Raw genomic sequence first — 20,695 nt, forward strand, 5'->3', positions numbered from 1 at the left:
AGCAGAAATTGGAATGGCTATTTTAATGTTCCCCCTCATTTATTTATTTATTCATTTGCTTTATTACCACCTTTCTCCCAGAAAAGGATCCAAGACAGCTCACAGATAAAATAGTTATAAAAATTTACAATAAAAATAATTAAAATCATAATGCTAAAGCCATATAAAATCACATAAAACATACAAAAGTTAAAAACATATATAAAGCACGCACACACACACACACACACACACACAGAGAGAGTATAAAAACTTTCCTTAAAATGATTATATATTAAATGCCCATTGAATAAAAGTGTCTTTGCCTGCCAGCAAAAAGAAAGCAGGGAGGAGCCAGTCTTTCATTCATGAGAGAGAGTTCCAAAGGATGAGAGCAGCCACTGAGAAGGCTCTCTGATGTCCTCACCAAAGGAGCCCGTGATGGTGGTGGGACCAAGATAATGTATTCCCGGGCAGATCTAAGGGCACTTGCAGGTCGGTATGGGGAGATATGGTCTCTCAAATAGTCTGGACCTAAGTGATATAAGGTTTTATAGGTCATGATGAGCACTTTGAACTGTGTCTGGAAACTAACTGCTTGACACTGAAGACGTTTCAACAAGAAAATTATATGCTCCCTATAACTGGCTCTGGTCAGTATTCTGGGTTCCCCATTTTGAATCCACAGAAGATTCCAAACAGTATCCAAAGGCAGCCCTACGTAGATCATGTTACAGTGGATGGTGTCCAATAGGCATACATAATGTAATCAAGGCATATGTCACCGAAGCCAGATCTAATGTTTCAAGGAACAGGCACAGCTGGCACACTAGCATATGCACTCCTAGCCATTGCTGAAACTTGGGCATCCAGACTCAGAGTTGAGTCCAGGAGAACACCCAAGCTGTGAGCCTGAGATTTCAGAGAAAATGTGACCCCAGCCAGAACAGGCAAGGTCCCTATTCCCTGACGTGCCTTTCAACCAAACAGAAGGAGCTCTGTCCTGTTTAGATTAAGTTTCAATTTATTTGCCCTTATTCAGTACTTTACTAACAGCAGACATTGGTTCAGTACATCAACAACTTCCTTGGAGTTGGTTGTCATCTGTGTACTGGTGACGCCATACCGCAAAACTTCATATGTCTTCTACTAGTGGTTTCATGTAGATATTAAAGAACATGGGGGACAAAACAGAACCCTGTGGGACTCCATAGGCCAGTGGCCAGGAAGTCAAACAGGAGTCTCCCAACACCATCTTTTGAGTTCACCCCTCCAAGAAAGATCAGTACCATCTCAAAACAGTGCCCCCAAATCCCATCTTAGATAGACAACCCAGAAGAATGCCATGGTCAATGGTATAAATAGCCACCAAGAGGTCCAGCAGGACTAAGAGGGACACCCTCCCCCTATCCAGTTCTCTGCATAGGTTATCCACCAAGGAAACCAAAACTGTCTCCATCTCATAGCCAGGTCTGAAGCTGGATTGAAATGGATCTAGAAACTTCTGGAGTCCAGAACCTTGCCCAAGAATGGAATATTAGAACTACCTGACTATTATTCAGAATGGTGGGATCGGGGAAGGGGGTAGTAACAGCTTCACCACAGCCTCCTTGAAGCAGGATGGGAACTTCCCTAGCCCCAGTGAGGCATTCACCACTCCTCTTACCCACTTGGCCAATTCCCCTTTAACTACTTTCAGGAGTCAGGGAGGACAAGGATCCAATATATATGTAGTGGCCCTCACTTCTCCATGGATCCTGTCCTCATCCTCAAGCTGCATAAATTGAAACATATCAAATAATACAGGACAAACAGATGGCGAGATTACATCCACTGGACCTGTCTCAGTTATAGCATCCAAATGATTTTTTCTGCAAAGTATCTTGCAAATTCTTCACAGTGAGCTGTCGAGTGGGTCTTTATTTTCTTCTTGTGGGCCAGAGTGTATAAGGTTTTGTCTACTCAAGACAGCTCCACTGGACAGCACTGTGCAGATGCAATGGTGGCAGACAAAATGGCATAGATCTTCTAATGAGTTCTAGTCCATGTTTGGTAGGATTCTCTCTGAGTCTTCCGTCATCATTGGTCTAGTCTCTTCCCCATTAATTTCATCATCACTAGCTCACTTAGTAAACCAGGGGGCTTGTTTGGCTCAACTTCATGGGAGGGGACACTTAGGGACAATCATGCCCACTACCCAGGCCATTGCCCTGTTCCAGAGATTAGCCAGGGTTTCAACAGGATCACCTGCCAAGGCAACAAGAAACTCCTGAAGAGCCATCAGGAATCCATCTGGGTCCATACGTCTGGATCTGTAAGTATAATCTGCAGTTATCCTGCACATGTTTTTGAAATCTACCAAATGTACCTACAGAGAAAAGAATTTCTGAATTGTTAATTAACCGTTCCTCTTAGTGAACTCTACATAGTCATCCTTAACAATGTTGCTAGGCTGTCAGATTTTTCGAACAGAATGTGCAATGCATTTCCACAAGCCAAACCCTGCATCACTTTGATGTTTCTCACTTGAAATACCCTATTAGCTCCCTCCCCCATTTCCCTGGCAAATATATTTTTAACAATTATATCAAGAGTAAATTCAATCATTCTACTAGTTTGTGTGCATTGTGGACAGGGAGTTCAGAAGTAAAGAACTTGCTACTGGGCAGGAGATTTTGTATGACTAACCTGCTCTGAGAATTCTCCTAGACAAGAACCGATTTATAATAACAGCTGGGATTCTTGGATGCCCTGCTTATGCCTTGAGGACATACAGATTTAATGAGTCCCTGGGCTACCCCAGCCAACTTGTTTCTTTGGGCATCTGTTTTGGAAGCTGTGTACGAGAGTCTCTGGCCTCCTTAGCAGATGAGCCAAGCTACAGAATCACTGCAGGCATTCTTACACAAGAATGAGTTGGTGCCTCTGCACCAATCATAGGAATATTTTCTTTGTCTCATTTGATATACAGTAGTATACTGCCATCCATTCAAATAAGTATGTGGTTAGGGAATAATATTGTATAATTTTAGACCCAAACTCAACTTCTCCATTGTCTGCTTGTTGGAATGCCTCAACTACATATAAACCTCTACACAATCTCTAGGTTGCAACACTGATGTAAACACATAATACGGTGTAGGATAACCCACCAGTTTTGGCCTCTATATATTAGGCCCTAAATTCAAAGGTCATTGCTAGATGGGAGACTTCCAAGAAGGCAGAATGAGAAATATATGATTATCCTGCCTTCCTCTTAAAGTTACCCAGGTGTTTCCCACTGCCAGTTAAGTAAATAAATAAATGTCTCCCCCAATTTTTTTATTTTAGCAGTGACCATACCTAGCTCCCCAAACCAGCACAAACCCTTCCATTAGGCACAGTGAGGTGGTTGTCTCAAGGTTGAGGAATACTGTGAGAACGCAGTTAGTTATCAGTCATTCAGTTTACATTTATTGTGTTTTTACTGGTAGAGATGCTGAGAGGTGCTTGTGATATTTTTGGTTCAGTGTGTCAAAATTAACCTAGCTCAGTTTGGGTTAGGAATAGAAAGAATATTCAAAAATATTCCAAAAATGGTTGAAAAACATGTTTTTTCTGTTGCTGAAACACTGATGAGAAGAATCCTAGATTGATGAAAATATTTGCAATTTGGGATTTAATTCTGCACAAAATTTGTCCGTACTTGTTTTGCACAGAAATCAGCATTTTATGTTTGGAAAATTATATTTTAATGGAGAAATATTTAATCATATGCAGAAAATGATATAATGCGGAGTTTATTCTGTATAAAATCCACCCATGGTTAATTTGCATAGAAAACTGCCTTTTTTTGTGGTGAAAGCAGAATATTCTGAAATATTTCTCTGTGCAGAAAATGCTGATTTCTGCACAAAATGACCATGTGTGAATTTGGCTCATTATAAGTCCCAAATTGCAAAAATAGCTGTTTTTCTCACAATGGGAATCAAATTGCTTAAATTACTTCTGGCTGCCTTTGAGAAGAAACCTAGGCCGGTTACACACCGGCACTTGGGACGTCCGCAGGACATCCCATTTTAAAAAAAGGGCGTCTCTTCTAGACGCCCCTGGGTCTAATACGGACTCTGTCTGTACAATATGGCGCCGGCCGTTCCACACGGCCGGCGCCATCTTTACGTATCAGATGCATAGCGTCCGAACGTGTCGTGGTGCCTATGATGTCGTGAATGCGCCAGCGGCGCCTCACGACGTCATAGAGGCGCCGCAAGAAGGAGCTCCATTTTGGAGCTCCTTTTTTGCTCCGCGCGGTGTGGCTGCTACGGCTCCTGCACAGAGCAAACGGCGGCAGCGGCAGACCGCCTCAAAGCGGTGGTCTATAACCCACCCCCGTGAAGAATTACATCTCTAGTTTGGATACTCTGCAGCTTGAGTGGTGTGGGGTGGACATTGCTCCTGGTCTCCCAAAAATTGGTAACCATTCCTTCCTTCCATTGGGGTTTCAGTCTGGGTGCAAGAGTTCTCCCAGATATCCTGAACAGCAAAGTATCACTTAAATGTCACTGGACAAAAGTTGCTCATTGTGACTTCCAGATCCAAACATCTAATGTGCAAAGCCTGCTCCCTAAGTGGGCTTCCTTATCCAACAACTCGTGAGGTTTCTTCAGCTCTAGAGTATAAATGAAAAGCATAATGCAAAACACCTATGAAATGTTTTTGACCCACTCTACCACATCCGAAACAGTAGCATTGTAATGTGGGTTTGCCAGGTTCTTAACTATTCTTTGGTTTTTATTGACAGCACTAAAAAGAGTTGGCTTACCAAGGGTGGCTACATTTGGCTGGTCGGTTGCATTTTCCCCCCTTCCCCCTTTCCCCCCCCCCTAACTAGATCAAATTGATACAGATAGAGTAATGTTTATGACCTGTTACCAACTTTACTTTTTGTGGATGTGAATTTTAAGTCCTAAAAGACCTCCTTGAGTGATTAAATATTAATTTTCATAAGCTAATTCACACAAAATAATTTACTAAATCTCTGCATGTTATTCTGTGTCCTCCACGTCTTAGTCACAAATACCATCTCCATTAATTTTGAAATGTTTGCACAAAGTGCATCTTAAATATTTGGTCAAAAAAATAGTTAAATACAGTGGGTTGGATCCAGACTTTGGCATAACAGATCATTTAAATCATGGGAATCCAGTTATTACTTAGTAGCTTTAGTAACTAGTCTAAGTATGATTATGTTTAGATTAAATCCTGTGTGACTACACACAATACCTCTTGGATAATTATGGGTAAATTTTAGCACATGGAAATATCAATTTGTAACAGGGCTGAAGCAGAGCAGTATAAAAAGCCGGCTTTCAGCCAGCTTGGAAATATGGAGTACAGCCAACACACTCCCCTAAGATGCCCAGAAGCTGGCTTCAATCTACCTGGCTGCCCATACATGGACTGGCTTCTGGTAGCTCCAGCAGCGCAGCATTTACATGCTGCACTCCGCTGGAGCACCTTAAAGCCAGCTACCGGTCATGGCAAGCGGGAAAAGCCATCTTTTTGCTGTCTGAAAAAGGAACGGCTCTTTGCCACTCCTTTTTCAGGCAGCTTCAAGGCGGATTGGGGCCACGGTGTGTGGTTGCCACAGCCCCAATCTGCCTTTGGAAGGAGAAGCCTGTTTCACCCCTCAGTGTATGCATTTTTAGACCATCACCTTGAATAATTCAAGGCAGCATCTGTGCTTTAGAACTGTCTCTCCTTCTTGGCTTGCTTTGCTGCATTCTCCATCGGTTCATTTATTTTATCTTTTTTCAATTCTCCTAGTGCTGCTTACTTGTAAAATCACTTGTCCTTCTCTATTATTTTTGTTTCTGCTGGTCATTTGAAATAGTGTCCTTTTCTGTAAAGTCATTTTTAATCTCCATCTTTTCCAGGGTTCTTAGGTGAAGATCAGAAGAGCCTGGGGGGAAAAGAGCAGCAAATTAACAAATTTGCAGTCTTAATCATGAAATCTTAATCCATGTTTTTAATTAGTTGTGTCTTAGGATATTGATGCTGCTGGGATCAAATGTTTGCAAGGACGATTGTGAAGTTACCCATCAGGTGATAAGGTGTCAACTAATGTATATTTCATCGTCACTGCTTAGTTGTGCCCATATGTGATGTATATAGATCATATAACTTGCCAAGGGACTATTCTCTTTGTGGTGAGAGAAACAAAATACATATCTTGCCAGTAGCAATATGAAATGGGAGAAACAAGCCAAGCCATGCAATGAGTGTGTAGCTTGACAGGTCACAAACATTGCAGGTCTTCTCTGGTTTGTGCTTACACATTATTTTCTACAGGCATGGATTAACTCCAAGGTCCACTGCCTATCTCTTCATTCCTCTCCAATTACTACAAAGGTTGACCACATGCCCTAATGTTCAGTGAATGGTCCTCTGTTTGAAAATGTCATCTTTTTAAAAATTTCTTCTAACACCAGGTCAAGATAAGAGTGGTAAAATGGGAGAGCAGTGGCCTTGAAATTGTCTGGCAATAGTTAGGCCAAGAAGAGCAGAATGAGCAAGTTGACAGGTCATCCAGTCACAGTCTTCCTTACTATAGTCAGATGTATTGCATTTCTGCTTAAATTATAGTGATTTCTACATTTGCATCCATACCTATAGGTTAGGATGTTGATATCATATGTAAATTCTGTTTTGAGAGTAATGTAATTCTTCTTCTTTTTAGTAATATATAAATGGCCACTCTCTTTGAAACTGAATCTTATCATGTGATTCAGGCCCTGACCTTCACTGTGAAGTCGAAGGCTTTCATGGCCAGCATCCATCGTATTTATGTGTTTTTCGGGCTATATGGCCATAGTCGCCTAGCCCGAAATGGCCACATAGCCCAAAAACTCCACAAAAACCCTGACTTTCATCGTTTGAGCAATCTTCTTCAAGGAAACTCATGGTTGAAGGTTCTGTCTTTGGGAAATGTGCTGTAGATATCTTGTCTGTATTGTGGACAATTATTCTCCTTGTCTGTTTATATAACTGCACAAAGCTTCTTTCTGTGAAGGGCCATAGCTTAGTAGTTGTATACAGGAGGACCCAGGTTCAAGCCCTGGCATGTTCAGGTACAGCTGGAAAAGACTCCATCGAAAGCCCTGTCAAGCTGCTGAAAGGCAGTGAAGAAAATACAGAGCTAGGTGGAGCTAGATATCCTGCGTTGAGCAATGAGTTGGAGTCAATGGCCCATGAGGCCCCTTCCAACTCTATAATTCTGTGATTCTATGACCGAACTTGGTATATATTGCTATATACAGTGCGCCCGCTCCATACGTGGGCGCACCATACGTGGTTTCCACTTTGCCACTGTGAACACAAGCCCCATTCTATTGGATCCCCCGCGTAAGGAGAGGCTCCACTGTACCAAAAATATAACAATTCTGACTATTTTTATTCATCTATCGAAGGCCAAACACCATCCAGACAAGCGAGGGAAGGACATCCTATACAAGCTGGAAAGTGGTTCTGTATTGGAGTACCATATGTCCTCGTTTATGTATCCTCTTTATCAGAGCTAAAACTCCCATCTTCCCATTACCCAAATACATCATCATTTTAAGGGTTAGAATTTCTGGCCAGGCAGATTTTTAAAATGCCCAAATTTTCTTACAAGATCTGAACTAGAGGAAGTGGGCAATCACATAGTAGAGCTCGGAAGATGAGGAGGAAGAGAGACGTGCCAACTTAAAGCAGGGCAAGGGAAGCCCCTAGAGCAGGCAGCCTCAAGTCATGGGGGATACCAAGTGACTCAGAGCCTCCAATGCCTTTCCTGTCACCAGGGCCACCATACTCCTCCATACTCAGGGGACAGCCTGTCAGAGAGAAGGTTGGTGGAGAGGAAAAGAGCAACCTGCTGCCATCTTCAGGATGGTGCCCAGCTACAAGGAAGATCTGTCTTGTCTGGTGGATTAACACAACTGGGGAGCAGTGGTTTTGCCTACAACTGCTGAAATTTATAGGGTATTTAAAGTGAGAGTCATCAAAGTGATCAGTGGTTTGAAAAGAACTCCTCCCTCCATATATATATATATATATATATATATATATATATATATATATGGTACCCTGAATCTATGCAGCCTGGATGCTTCAACCAGCAATATTTTTCTGTTAAGACTGAGTATGCAAGAAACTTCTGGCTCCGCTCATGAAATGAAGCATGCAGATAGGTTGGTAGGGATTGGTTCAGCTGCTGTTGATGTCACATTGACTACTGTGGTGTAAAGGAAACCATGGCAGCAACAATAGGTTGCTTGCAGGGCATGTTTGTCAATGTGAACAAGTCAGCAGTGTTGTGTAAAGAATGTTGATCTCCTGAGACAGCCTGCATAGATCAGGCAATAGGGGAAGGGGTGATCTGTGAAAGTAATGTAAGTTGTTACTGTTCAGATGAGATTTATTTATTTATAATAAATAGATGATTATAATGATTATATTTTTAATAACGGTTATATTATGATTTATAATGATTTGCCACTGTCTTTCCCTGAGGCTGAGAACATATGACTTGCCCCCAGTCACTCAGTGGGTTTCATGCCCAAGTGGGGAAACTAGACAGGATTATAAATCAACATTAAAATAAAGTTCAAAATGCTTTAGAAAACAGGCAGTTTTTTAATTCAGATTTTAAAATAGTGAAGGAAGAAGCAGTCTGAGATGTATAAGGAGGCGATTCCAAGAGCATAGAGCAGTGAGTGAGAAAGGATGAAGTCGAGCCAAGGAAGGAGAAACCCATAGTTGGGTTAGAAGTGAGTGAAATTGTGATGTCTATGGAGCAAGTGAGTGAGCAGTATTGGACTATCTTCTTTTTGAAATTTCGCAGTGACTTTTTTGGCAATTGATACTTGTATGATACACAAGAAGTACAACTTTTTCTTTTCTTTTTTACCTATTAGAACGGATGTGGCTTTATGCTTGACTTAGCAGTATGCTACTCTTAAAACTAACTGAACAAAACAAACTCCATGTGTGAGGAGCTGGAATTTTGGCAACCTGTGCAACAAATGTTATGTATTATGAGTTGGCGGGGGGGGGGTCAAAATGAGCCAGTTATAACCCCTGTCTTTTCCTTCACATCACATTCAGAATCTCCCAGTAAATTATTTCTTGGTTCACATGCAACATTATCGGCAAAAAATGATCAGTGTGTTTTCCACTTAACATCCTGTTTCAAGTAATTGAACTTTCTGTTCCAGTGCAATAAAAATGACCAAATTAAATACTATCATTCCATTTTTGTGTGCTGCTTATAACAGTTTCTCAATGACCTTTTCTGATTTTAAATAATGGCATTTTGAAGTAAGGGGAAAATTTGCTTCAGAATTACTGCCTTACAGACTGATGATAGTTTCTATTCCTGCTGAATTTAGCGTGTTTTATGCACTGTGTATTTTGTAGAGAGTTGTCTGCATTGTTCATACAAAATAATTATAGTGGTAGGAATTTTCAAAGTAATATTCTCATCTAATAATTCTTTTCTTCCCATCTGAAAAAAAAAGTTAGTTTATTCTTCAAAATACAATTTTTAGACATTCTTTTATTTTTTAAAAATTCCCAGAAAACAGTGCTGTATTTTTATCCTATTATTTCTCGAAGGATCTTTAAGCCCTTCCCACTTAGTCTTTTACAGGTGGTGGTGAAATGCAGGCCTTAGCTTCAGAGAAAGAAATGTTTGAGACACCTTCAGGCTATTCTTCATGAATTATAGAAATGCATAATAGAGTAGCTCTATTTAGAAATTTTCTGACCGCAAGCTAACAGAACATGGAAAACAAGCAGGCCCTATCCCAAGTGTGCCACATCACACACACACCAGCTTCACCTCAGTCTTCCTATGCTGGGTGAGAGGGTCTGAAGTGGAATTTTTCATAAGTACAGTAATAATCCTACCCACAACTTGTAATGTCTTCTAGTTTCAGAGAGGATTCTAAAGCATTTAGAAACACAAGGAGTTTCCTTCTAGCAAGTGGAACAATCTAGCTCAGTGGTTCCCAACCTGTGGGTCAGGACCCCTTTGGAGGTTGAATGACTCTTTCACAGGGGTCGCCTTAGACCATCGGAAAACAATATTTGCATATAGCAATGAAAATAATTGTATGGTTGGGGGTCACCACAACGTGACGAACTGTATTAAAGGGTCACAGAAAGGCTGGGAACCACTGATCTAGCTAGAGCTGGTACATGTAGGATTATTTAAGATGTCGGTTGGTATACGTATATGGACCCACTCATCCATCCATGAGTTCTGCTAGTGTCTCCATATCTCTAATAAGCATTTTTAAAATACAGGACACTCAAGTAACACATGCTTCAGTACTTTAGAAAATACAATATGTTTTAACAGTTTCATATGTGAATAACAGCTTTATATTGAAATTTATACCTGATTTAACCTTATTAGTTTAATGACACAGCTATCACAACTTTTCATAGAGTCCTTTTGAGTTCATGTTACTTGACTTCAATCCAATGTAAAATTATTTTCTTTAAAAACAGTTGAAAACTGAATCAACGAGCTTTTTAAATCAAACTATCCATATCTACTTTGATATTCTAAACACATGAATTCTGCTGTTTTGGTTTTGAAAAATTAAAAGATTGTGTGAAAATTGTAGCACCTGAAATAATTAAATAATTCAAATACAGGGTTCACTTGAGATATTATTTGAGCTCTAACTCCAAACTTGCTAGAGTCAGTGATATCAAAGGATTGTAGCATCAGAGAAGCTAATGACAATCTCGACACATGGCGGTATTTGTATAGATACACTATCATCCTAGGATTTCTTGTATACCGCAACTGCCTTGGAATAGTGTATCAGGTTTCTATCCATCCTCCATCACCTTATTCACATCCTGCCTTTTTCTCAGACTGGGGCTCACGAAAGCTTACAAAAAGGCAGAAAATGCAATAGACACATACAGTTAAAAATACTGAATTCTTTGCTTTTTTTATAGTTTTGCATAATTTATGAGCCAGGCATCTGGACAGATTGGATATAGATAGATAGGACAAAGAAATGTAGATTGACATATGCTGGGAGCATCTTCCCCAAAACCTGAAGCCAACATTGCAGTCTGCTGTGAAACGGAATTTGGCTAAGATAAAGAGGTTCTGCCTCTTCCTCTTTGGCAGCTCGCAATGACTGAGTGAGGCATGGGCAGTTGGTTAATGGGCTGAATCAATCATGAGACAACATGTCCAAGTAATTCTACTTTCTGCCTAGGCAGCTGAGGGCATCCAGATCTGCTGCTGACTGAAACCTATACTGTTTTTCAGCCCCAGAAAATATAAGTTCTGCCGCTCAGAGGACAAGCTGTTTTGATGTGAATTGATAGCTGGCTATTCTTAGGAAACTCAAAGTGTCTTAATAGTCCCTCTTCCCCTGCTTGATTAAATTTATGTTTAAGTAGAGCACAGAACAAATATTAAACATAAGTAAGAGTAACCTTTTTTAGAGAAAGCGACAAAAAGTTTGATGCCACAAATCTGTAAAACTGGAACCATAGGGCAGAGCTTAAAGAAATGGGTAGAAATAAATAGGCAACAGATATTTTGTGGGAATTCCATACTTAAGAAGGACATTATTCTGCAAGACAGAAATTACCTAAGTGCCAACTGTGAAGAGTAGATGTTACTTCATTTGCCTTCCTGAACTCATAGTGTTCAAAAGCAAGAAAATGTGAAGAGTTTATTGAGGACCATTAGAAAACACACACATTTTAACATAATTCCAGAAAATAGCTTCAATTTCTTCTTTGGATGATTTGTACTGAATTTGCTTTCCTTTGGGCTTGGTGTTCCAAGTACTTAAAAGCAGTTGTTGTTGTATGCCTTCTAGTCTTTTCTGATTCATGGTGACCTTAAAGCAAACATATTGTGGGATTTCAAACTACTATACCACACTGGCTCCACTTAACAGCATTAGCTATATTTAATACTGGAAAAATGTGTCCTGCTGTTGTACACATTTTATCTATCTTTTCATTATAGGAATTCTAGTCCTGCATGCAGTGTGTGCTTATTTTAAATCATTAAAAATTAATTTATTGCCTCATGCAAAAATCTACATAGGCAATGTTTAAAAATGAAACATTAAAGTCTATGGAATAAAATACCTCCTAAATTGGAAAACAAATCTTTGGAAATGTTAAGACCGTGATATGTTTTATGCTAGAGTCATCTGATCAAGTTTTCTGAGTGATTACCCCTTTTCATTCTGAATGGTAGATAATGGATTCCACATTTGAGTTCCTTCACCTCTCTCCCCCATACACACATAAAATGCTAGTATATTATCCATTCTCCCTAATATTCAGCTTAAATGTAAAGGATTGTTTTTGATTTTAATGAGAGAACATTGAATGGAGCAATTCCTCATCAGCACACGCAAACAAATCTGAATCTTTGTTGGTGTTGACTAGGCCATAAACTTTGGCCACTGTGCAACAGAAAGGCATTCCATTGTTTTTACTTTAATTTATATTAAATAATAATAATAATAATTCTATCTTGCATCTTCAAAAAAGTAGCATTTAACAGTTAAGAGCATCTGTTTCCTCCCCACTTTTCATCCTGCAACCCCTCAACTGTTCTATGTGCTGCAGGAGAGCATTAATGCGCCTACCACAAGAACAATGTCTTCTTTGTGTTGGCTAAGTAGGATTCTGAGGTACCATTTTTAAAAAACATTCTGAAGTTCCAGATTTTAAATACAGTGGGCCCTTGGTAGAGTGGCTAGGGTTTGGTTCCAGGAACCCCCGTGGGTACCAAAATCCATGGATGCTCAAGTCTCATTCAACACAATGGTGCAGTAGAATGGTGTCTGTTATATAAAATGGCGAAATCTACTGAGAAAAGCCCTACTAAGAGCCTGCTTAAAAATTAAAACAGGTTTCTATTGAGGATTCCCCAGGTGGGTATCACCTCAGGAAGCATTGCTAAGCAGATACAAATTAACAAACATTTGGTTAAGATATGATGATATCATAAAAACTTACACATATAATGGGAAACTAGAAATAAAAGACATAAAAGATATACAAGTTTTAGTACAAAAACACACTGGCGATTATATTAACAACTACAGGAAATATTCAAATCCGATCAAAAAAGTTAAGGTCTCTACATTCAAAAAAATGAGATAGACATAATAATACTAGAAGATAAGCCAAAATAAATCTCTTAAGCTATATAAAATTATTTTAGAAAGGAAGCTCAAGCAAAAATTAATCAAAGAACACATGCTAAGATGGGTCAGAGATATTGGAAAGGGAATTCATTTAGACGGTTGGTGCCAAGCAAGACAATGCACTCATAAATTCACTAAAACCCAGAACATCAGAGAGAATTTTTTCAAAATGGAAACCAGATAGCATTTAACACCAGCCAGGCTGGCCAAAATTTACAAAAATGGCAATCCCATTTGTTGGCAATGTCAGGAAAATACCAGGTCTTGGTTCCACGTGTGGTAGACATGTCCGGTGGTGGAGAAGTTTAAAACACTTCACAACACAATCTGTAAGATGTTGGACATATTCTTTGCACTCACCCCGGAATGTATCTCCTCAGCATGTTAGATAGTATGCATACAAAGGACAGGTCTAAGTATTGGAAACTCATCCTATGTATGGCATCAATGGAAAGAATTCGTCTTTCACAAAAATCTAAATCTGATGAAATACCTTCAGTTGAGAGCTGACTACTTAAAATGTTGGAAGCCTCTGAAATGGATAAGATATTGAACGTAATTGACAGATACTCCTATGAAAAGCAAATGAAATACTGCCAGGCTTTCTTAGCATACTGTGAAGAAACCTGGAGCTGTACAAATCAGGAAAGGGAAGAATAGAATCTAGAATTAGATCCTCAGTGGAAAATAATTTCTTAAGAACATACAACATGCTAAAGAATTTGAGACACTAACTAATATAAGATGAAAAGAAGTGGTTAATTATAATTTAGCAATTCACACCATTTAAGCAAAGTATTTGGAAGACATATGATTTACGTTTAAGGACTAAATTTAACAGAAAAGTTTTTTAAATGTAAATTGGTTATTTATACTATATAAGATTGGGGAGAGGGAAATAAAGGAACGCACTGTGATTTTGCATCACTACATTGCTATTTTGTTTTTTAAAAATAAAACAAATAAAATGGCAAAATCACAATTTCTTTTTTGCAATTTATATTTGTTAAAATATATTCAAACCATAGATAGTTGAATCTGTGGATGAAGAACCCATGGATATGGAGTGCTGATTGTATGAATCTGTTTCTACTAAATCTTGAAAAACCCCTGAGAACTAGTAAAGAAAACACTAGTGTCCTGCTTTGACTTGTTGTTGGTACTATTAAAACCAGGAATTTCTTGAACCTAAAGAGCTCCCCTGTTTTTGTTTGCTCTGCTTTTGTAAGAGAGATCACGGAGGAGCTCCTCCTGTGAGGTTTTGGGATTTTGTTTTTGTTTTCAAAAAAGAACCTTGATGTCTCAAGGCCATAGCCCAGTTTCAACCCCTTGTATGCATGGCACCATTTCAAAAGCTTTGTTTTATTTTGCTTATGCTTAATGGAGGTTGATGACAACTACAAGTTCCCCTTGGGATTTGCTACTGTTGTGTTCAATTATAGACTGAAGGTCTGATGATCAGAAATGCTGCTCAGTCACAGCTGCATTCAGAATGAATGGAAATGGAAGCTTCCATGTTCCCTGGAAAATGAGACCCTTGACACCACTCATTTAATTTAATGACTCAGACTTGACTTGTAGATTGAAGCCAATGACTTTCATAACTCCCCTTGAGTATCCAGCCATGGAAAAGAATGAAGTGTTATTGGGCCTGGTCTATTAAATTAACTTGTACCTTAGCCACGTGACTGAAAGAAATTGATTGGATTTTAATCTTCCTGATAACACGAGTTAAAATCCATACTTGAAAGGAAACTCCATGCTTCCACTTTGCAGGACCTCCATGTAACAACATGGGTATACCATTGTAACACCCAAAACAGAGGTAAAGCGAATGCATCAAATGTAGGCAAGCTTAATGTTTCCAGTAAATTATATCCTTTCCCATCCGCATGCTCCTCCCACTTGTTCCGATAGGCAAGAATAGCTTTTTGAGAGTCTCCACCTGCCTTCTGCTCCAATAGGATGCACCCACCTTCCTTCCACTTCGCTTCTTTCTTTTCTGCTTTCCTTCCTGCTTTGACCTCCAGCACCTTAGTGTTTCCAAAATGTGCTTTGGCAGGAGATTCTTGCCATGGCCAAGTAGGTGGATTCGTGTGATTTACTGGGCCTGGTAGAGTTCTCTCTTATAGTCCAGCATTGCACTTCTCTTTGTTACCATATTTATTCCAGGGGGAAAATAAAGCATTTTATGGCATACTGTGGATGCTCAACCAAGATCTAACTCAAAAAATGAATGCAAGGGATAAAGCATTTGAGGAAGAGAATAGGCAGGTGTTAGGTATTAGGCTCTTCCCCAAATGTCAATTTGCCTTTGCAGATGAACTTACCCATTCATAACTCTGGTGACATGAATAAAACAATGTAACCGGTTCTTTGCTTATAGCTACAATCATGATGACCACCACCATTGCTCCTATCAGATCTAGCTGATTGACTCACTTCTGATCTAGTTCATTGTTCCTTATTTTCTGGAGAGGTATCTTGATTATGTTTGCTGATTTTCAAATTGTACTAACTGGCCTCTGTTATGTCAAATATATTGCTGGCCTGTTTGATTCCTGAACAGAGATGGGAATTGTGGTGTATTCCAGATATTATTGAACTGCAATTCCCATAAGGCCCAGCTAACATAGATAACAGTAAGGAATGCTGGAGGTTGCAGTTCCATGATATCTAGAGGGCCCCACAATTCCTACTCCTATTTTAGAAACATCAATTTTTCACTACTTTATTCATATTTTTTCTTTTACATATTTATTTTTAGCCAGTGAGACCTGCAATGATTTCCACCCAATGTTCTTCACGCATGACAGATCCTTTGAAGAATTCTTCTGTATTTGCATCCAGCTCTTGAATAAGACATGGAAAGAGATGAGAGCAACCTCTGAAGACTTCAACAAGGCAAGATTATTGGGAATGGAGCATTATGTAACATATCTCTCTGTTTTAATCTCAGCTTATCATTTCTCTAATTTTATGTACGTCTCTGGGTTAGTTAAATGTGATTCAGATGTTTTTCTCTCATGTGATCATTCCTGCTTAAAGATGGGCAGGCAATAATTATTTATTTGAACCTATCATTCCATCAGAGTTGTTCTGCACATGGAGAATCTACCAGTAGGAAAGCTTTTTGGTTTTTTCCTAAGACACAAGTAGATTGTGTTAGGAAGGTACTTTTAAAAGAAATTGATCTCTTAGGTACAAATTTGACTCCATTGTTGTACAGTTCAGTCAGAGGATTATAGCATGTGTCTTCCTGATAATTTGAATTGCCTTTATTAAAGAAAGAACTAACATTTACTTGGGGCAAAAGCATACATTTTAAAACTTGAATTTCACCCCACCATTTGAGAGAAATGGGATAAAACATTGTTTCCATATCACTAATACTATTTTAGCCTCTGAAATTCTAAATTACTAAATGGAAATAGTGTAACAATATTTTTGTGTGGCTTTTTCCTTTAGTTGCAAAGGCTAGTATGTTGAACTTTAAGTAGTATTACTGTATATACTCATGTATAAGTCTAGAAATTTAGGTAAAAAAATTGACCCAAAAAAGCTGAGTCGACTTATCCATGGGTCAATGTAAGTACTGGACCTTAACTCTTCTTTAAAAGAAGAAACCATTCCCTGGTGAAAAGCAAGAGTATAATCTGTCCTGGAAGCATTGACTCCCTCTTACTCTCATCCATCCAGCCTTAAGACTGAGCACAAAGAGTTATGTCTGCTTGAATTTTGTAAATTCTTTGACATTGTTTTGCTTTGCTTCATCCTTTAGCTCCTTTGCTATATGCCCCTAAGTCTTACCCTCCACTTATCCACGGGTCATATCAAAATCCATAATTTTGCCCCCAAAACTTACCCTCGACTTATACATGAGGTCGACTTATAGTCGAGTATATATGGTATATTCCATATTGGAACATAATACTGTCTACTCAAAGTTCAACAAATATACTGGAAGTATGAAAGTATTTCTGCCACTTAATTGTTCTGAGATGTCTTAGGTCCTAAATGGTGGGAGATCTTAGATTTAAATTCTCAGAAGAATGAATATTGAAATGATGTGGTAGTGTTACTGTTCAGAAGCTGGTTAGAGATTTAGCTTTTCACCCATGTTTGCTTGTTACTATTAGTAATTCTGGGAACTGAGTACTGGAAGAAAACCAGACTAACAAATGGAGCAAATTTCAGTGGAAAATAACATATGGCTGGCTGATACCATGGCTGTAACCCAAAAGAATTTCTGCTGCTGGCCTAAAACTAGTATCTTTCTGGTACTTTACAATCAGGGCAACAAAATTATCTTCTCATCCAGCAGCCCTCCAAGCCACTAGAAAATCAGTCTTAGAGGCTCCTCTACCTATTGTGACTAGTTTTGGGAGGGGGGCACAGAAATATGAAGCTTGGTGGGAAGGTGGTATTGAAAGTATGTTTTTTGAAAAAAGGAATGTTGAAACTCAACTGGATTGTATGCTCTGAAAAATGTATATTGATGTTGCTATCACACCTGAGATAGATAGTTATGCTTGATGTCTATGCACATACTTCCCAGATTCATTTTGCAAACTGAAGCAGTGCTGTTTTCTTTCTTATTTTTGACTAGTTCCTTTGGTGTCACCAATAACATGATGTGGCCCCTGGAGTATGTAGTACATTGCCAGCTTCTTGCTTTCGTTCTTCAAGTTCTTAATATCAGGATTTTCCCCTGCAGCCAACGTTAGTGCTAGAATGAAATTTTTAACTAGCAGTTCCATATATTTTCCTATTCTAGTGAGCTTTATGTATGTGAGCAAATGAGTGAAAAGAGTATAAGATAATCCCCTATCAGATTTTACTGCAATTACAGTATATTGGATTTTGGCTCCTGGGACCACTATCTTCCTGAAAGCTACTCGGCCAGTTTTGGTCTTTAATCATAACTGAAGACGGAAAAGCTCTTTCATTTAGTTTTTCATTAATCAAGCTAAATTGTATATTCTAATCTAGAGGCAGCAGGAGTTTTTCAGTCTGCTCAAGTTTTTGCGCATGTTCATGTATTTGTCTTTTGGGAGAGCAGTTCTCATTCTTCATTGGTTTAGTTATTATCTTCCCAGTTACTTAAAACTTTGTTTAAAAAACTTTATTTCCAACTAGGAAATAAACTGAAGAAATTTTAGTCTGGCCTGGTGTGTCAGATTTTTCTGATGTTCCTCATGTAGTATAACTTGTTTGGCAAAATATGACTAGAGTTCAGTGGTGGTGAGGAGCTCTCACATTGAGTTCCATTTATGGCAAACTTGTGAATGAGAGCTTCAAGAAACCCTGTAATTAACAACCCTTTTCAGGTGCTGCAGAGAAGAGCTGAGTTTTGCCCGACTGATATATCCATCAGTAATACAGCCTTCAATTTTTCCTACTGCCTTCAACTGTTGTTGTTGTTGTGTGCCTTCAAATCGTTTCCAACTTATGGTGACCCTAAGATGAGCCTATCATAGGGTTTTCTTGGCAGTTTCATCAGAAATTTGCTGTTGCAAATCTCATCCTCTGAAGCTGAGTGAGGCACGTTATAGATGGGCCCATGAGGTGCTGTGATTACGCGCGAGGGGTGGCGCTTCCGGACATGCCTTGCCCCTCCCGCATAATCCATACATCAAAATGGTGGCGCCTTATACAGATGGGTGCCGCCATCTTGACGTAGCGGACGCTCTGCGTCCGCACGTCCAAACTCAGAAGAGACGTCGCGAGTGCGCGCTTTGGCACTTGCGACATCTCTTCCGGTTTGCCAGAAGGAGTGCGATTTTCGTGCTCCTTTTTGCAGCGCGGAGGAGTCACGCGGTTTGGCTGCTGCGGCTCCTCCACGCTGCAAATGGGTTTCCATAGCCAAGCTGAGATTCAAACCCTGGCCTCCCAATGCTCTAGTCCAGTTTTTCCCAACTGACAAGACCCACTTCAAGTGAGATACTCTCACTTCAGACTCCTCACTGCAGAAAAATCCTCCAACTGATCTCAGAGGCCTTTTATATCCCTCTGTTGGAAGAAACTCTCTCTCCTGCGCACCGATTGGCCAAGTGGGCCTTCCGTCAGCTGTGATGTAGTTACTCATTTGCATGTACCTCCCTCCCAGCTTAACTCTTTATTGCCTGACAGAAGACTTCAAATGACTGGAGGCCCAGTCATTACAATGTGTCTGATTATTTCTTTTTAAATTTGGATGCTGTAAGTCCAGTACACTATGCTTTTAAAACTTATTTCTACTGCATCAATACTTAACTAAATCATGTACATTTCATTTTTAGAGATGTACATCTTTCATATAATTAAAAGCCCAAATGAATGCTGAGATATTTGAAAGACGCGTTTATTGCTTGCGTTATGAATGGTTTGTATTTCTTGATAAGGTAACCAAACATTCAACAAAGCAGAACATAAATATCCTGTTCTGCTGCCTTTTCCCAGTAGGCTCTCATTGCAGCCATAGTTAAGGATGAAAAATTGCTCATAGTAAATGACTAATTGTCTAAATTCAGGATTTTTAAAATGAAAAATGTGTTATGCTACTTCCTCTGAAGAACAGTGTCCTAACAATGTACATCAGCATCAGCAATGAACAAGGCCATTTGAGGCAGCGGTATTTCATATGATAATTAAAAGTCAGGACTACAAATTACAGATGTTCAAGAGAAATATATTCTGCCGTTTAGGGGTCACTGCAGCAAAGTCACTGGTGGATAAAGGATAAAATAATCTTCCTTTACCTGGCATTTGATTTTTTGCAAATTGGAGATCTCTTTAACTGTAAAAACAAACTTCTGTAGAGGCTGCTATTTCCAGCTTCAGGAGCATAAAAGAGCTAACAAGGCTTTCTGAAGGCAGCTGGTCTGATTGAAATGGTGAATCCTCAGAGAGTCAAGTGTACATAACTATAAGAATTATCTGATAGTGTTCTCAAGTTGCTCCTTGCAGTACACATATACAGACCCTTGGTTATTCTGGGAATATACTCATTTAGCTCTCTTCAGTACGGGATCTGTGTTACAAATGCATAGGGTGAAACATAAAACAAAAATGGTTATAATAGATGGTTTGTTTGAAGAAAAACAACTGAAACAGAAATGCAGGTTCTCAGGTTAACCTAGTAGTTGAAGGATGCTCTGTAATTCCAAACACACACACACATCTAAATCTGTAGTTCATTGCACTCTTGATATTCACTGGGGTTTGTTTCCCTGCTCCCCCATGGATACCAAAAGCCGTGCGTGCTCAAGTCCTATTATATATACAATGGGGTAGTAAAATGGTGTCCCTTATATAAAATGGCAAAATCAAAGTTTGCTTTGTTTGTATTTTGTTGGTTTGTTTTATTAATCTGTGGATGCAGAATCCATGGATACAGAGGCCAACTATAAATTCCTTCCTTTCTTTCAGATGCTTCTGGTGGTAATTCTCACTTTAGAGATGTTAACAAACGCAGTTATTATTTTCTTCTAGGATTTTTGCAA

The 20,695-nt window shown here is 39.2% G+C and overlaps 1 protein-coding gene across 2 annotated transcripts in view; it reads left to right on the top strand.

Moving 5' to 3' along the window:
- The window catches only part of ELMO1 (engulfment and cell motility 1), a 357,340-nt gene that overhangs the window by 246,489 nt on the left and 90,156 nt on the right, over window positions 1-20,695 (top strand). For both annotated transcript variants that reach the window (XM_089532586.1, XM_089532587.1), the window contains one exon: window positions 15,979-16,115. In XM_089532586.1, the coding sequence (XP_089388712.1) occupies window positions 15,979-16,115 (137 nt within the window). The remainder of the gene's footprint in view (window positions 1-15,978; window positions 16,116-20,695) is intronic.

The sequence above is a fragment of the Sceloporus occidentalis genome, unplaced genomic scaffold (genome assembly GCF_023333645.1).
Source record: "Sceloporus occidentalis isolate IW3139 unplaced genomic scaffold, rSceOcc1.0.p SCAF_7, whole genome shotgun sequence".
Taxonomy (NCBI): domain Eukaryota; kingdom Metazoa; phylum Chordata; class Lepidosauria; order Squamata; family Phrynosomatidae; genus Sceloporus; species Sceloporus occidentalis.